This window comes from Drosophila miranda, assembly GCF_003369915.1.
Source record: "Drosophila miranda strain MSH22 chromosome Y unlocalized genomic scaffold, D.miranda_PacBio2.1 Contig_Y3_pilon, whole genome shotgun sequence".
Classification (NCBI taxonomy): domain Eukaryota; kingdom Metazoa; phylum Arthropoda; class Insecta; order Diptera; family Drosophilidae; genus Drosophila; species Drosophila miranda.
In genome coordinates, this window is record NW_022881625.1 from 1841787 (window position 1) to 1844605 (window position 2819).

Below are 2819 nucleotides of genomic sequence, written 5' to 3' on the forward strand. Positions count from 1 at the left end.
ACACACAGGAATTCCAGTTCCTGTTGAACTTGGACTGGATAGGAAAGCATATTTGTGTTCTTCGCCTGAAAGATATATTTATTTATATATTTATTTATTATTTATATATTTATGTATATTATATATATAAATATATTTATATATATTATATTATTTATACAAGTATATATCACACCTCACCGAGATACTTATTAACTATTAAGTTTAGTCCCCATAGTTAGTGTATAGTTAGGTTGGCTTAATTTCTTGTTGTGGTGTTACATGTTAAATGTTCCTGGTCGTGTGGGGGCTAGCGCCATCTAGGGTTGACATTAAGAATATGCTTAAAAACGAACAAAAATCTCCCCACCATGTCCATAACCATTCAAGGTGAATGGCGAAGGATCGTGCATGAAGGATCGCCTATCGATATATTCCCATCGGTGGCACCTTTTGTTTATATTCGTACTTGTTGGCATTTGTTCTAAGAGCGAAATTAATCCAACGAAGCAATGCCACTGGCTGGGCCACCTGAAAAATAACTATTATATCTGAGCTGAAAGGAGACGAGGGCTAAAAATGGCATTCCTGGGCGACTGTGTGATTGTATTTGTGTCGCAGATGCTGTTTTTTGCCGGAGGATGGATGTTTTTCAACAAGGAACTCTTCAAGCACTATGAAATTCGCCACATATCCGTTCAGCTGATCTTCTCATCCACCTTCGCCCTGTCGGTGACCATGTTTGAGTTGATTATATTCGAGATCATCGGCGTTCTAGAGTCGAGTTCCCGGTACTTCCATTGGCGCTTGGGTCTCACGTTGCTACTGTTTATGGTGACGGCTGTGATACCGATCTATATCTGCTACTCTGTGATACACAGCATTTCCTTTTTTTCCGACAAATTGGTGAGAATATTGACGACAATCTGCTGGTTTGTCTTTCTCTATGGCCTCTGGCGTATTGGTGAACCATTTCCACTGCTTAGTGCATCCCACGGCATATTTACCATTGAGCAGGGCGTTTCCCGGATCAGTGTTATTGGTGTCACTGTAATGGCCATACTGTCTGGATTTGGTGCCGTGAACTATCCCTACACCAGCATGACCTACTTTATCAAGCCCGTTTCCCGTAATGACATCATCTGTTTCGAACGTCGATTGGCTTTGACGGTGGATATGCTGACGGGCAAGAAGCGACGCATTGCTATGGCTGCTTATAACCATAATAAACAGCATAACACAAAGCCCAGAATATGGGAAATGATAACGTCGGCAGTGCACCGCACAAACAGCGGCGAAGACATCAACCAACTAAAGCAAGAAGTCTACGGCTTGGAGGAGCTACTGCGCTCCGTCTTCCTGGAGTTGAATTCGCTGAAAAACATGGAAGAGCGTCAGCGTTGGTCGGAAACGCTGAAGGGAAAGTACTTTAATGTGATTGGACACTTTTTCAGTGTCTACTGCGTCTATAAGATATTTATGTGTTGCATCAATATCATATTCGACAGAGTGGGTCGCAAGGATCCCGTAACCCGTGGCCTGGAGATAGCCATCCATTGGTGCGGCTTTGACATAGACTTTGCCTTTTGGAACCAGCACATTTCGTTTTGGCTGGTTGGCTGCATCGTGATCACCTCCATACGGGGCCTGTTGCTAACCCTCACTAAGTTCTTTTATCGCATTTCATCGAGTAAGTCGAGCAACATCATCGTGCTGATCCTCGGGCAGATCATGGGCATGTATTTCTGCTCCTCGGTGCTGCTGATGCGCATGAATATGCCAGCCGAGTATCGGGTGATCATCACCGAGGTTCTCGGCAATCTACACTTTAACTTCTATCATCGTTGGTTCGATGTCATATTCCTGGTCAGCGCCCTGACTACCACCGTTGTGTTATATCTGTCTCGGAAGCCAGTTCCTTCGGATGACTCCGACTTACACTGAGAGAGGAGAGACAGATAGTCTCTCTATTAGGCTAAGGAGAATTGTCTTAGAATAATTTAGTATAACTACGGCAATCTGAAAGTTGTTTAAATCAATGTATATACCAGTGTATATATTTAATTGAATATTATGTAACTATGTAACTTCACAATCAATGCACAAAAATCAAAAATCAAAGGCAGATCCGGAGAAAAAAATTTTTGTTGGTCAGTAGATCCGCCCAAATCTTTCTTTCTCCTCGTGGCCGTACAAGCATTCAGAAAAAAAAAATAATAAAAATAAAATTAAACCGCCGTAAATAACCGTGGTGTGAAACCAAAGTGCACTCGATCGGGAAAAAAGAACCCAAGAAAGCAGATTGGGCTCTAATCGAAAACGTGAGTACCGGCCTTCGACAGTGCTAGGAGCCTCGAAGTAAGATTTTCCGACTTTTTCTGTAGTTTCCGCTTGGAGGTGAGCAGCCCCAACACAAAAAAAAAAAAACACCTTTAGAAAGAAGGAATTAGCACCTCAACCCCATCCCCCTATTTTCGCAGTGCCAGTTCCAACCGGGTAAATATGTGCATGGAGTAACTGTTAGAAAAAGTAGCCTGATCAGTATTTTCAAATTCCACATTAGAATCGGCACTTAGTTTGGGAATTATCCAAAAGCTGGAGCCCGAGCTTTAAGCCCCCGCACTACGAACCAGCTGATCCACCAAGTCGCGGGCAGTGAACTTTGGCTGCGCGAGACGAAGACAGCCGTCTGAACGGGCTTAGTGCGGCGAAATGGCGTAATCGTTTCGCATTCAAAACCGTGGCAAGAAACGGAAACCGGTGCTTGCAGTCAGCGTAGGACCGAAGCCGCTTAAATGTTCCTACCGGGCGGGAAAAAATAGTGCACCACGTGTGTACAT

The 2819-nt window shown here is 43.6% G+C and overlaps 1 protein-coding gene across 1 annotated transcript; it reads left to right on the forward strand.

Moving 5' to 3' along the window:
• Positions 1-444: 444 nt before the first annotated feature.
• Positions 445-2087, forward strand: LOC117194695 (Golgi pH regulator-like). Its single transcript, XM_033399202.1, has one exon. The coding sequence runs from the start codon at positions 559-561 to the stop codon at positions 1921-1923; it is 1365 nt and encodes a 454-aa protein (XP_033255093.1). The 5' UTR covers positions 445-558; the 3' UTR covers positions 1924-2087.
• Positions 2088-2819: the final 732 nt, after the last annotated feature.

What these genes read in the sequence shown, in the direction of transcription:
- LOC117194695 (XM_033399202.1), top strand. Translation starts at nt 559, where the DNA reads ATGGCATTCCTGGGCGACTGTGTGATTGTATTTGTGTCGCAGATGCTG.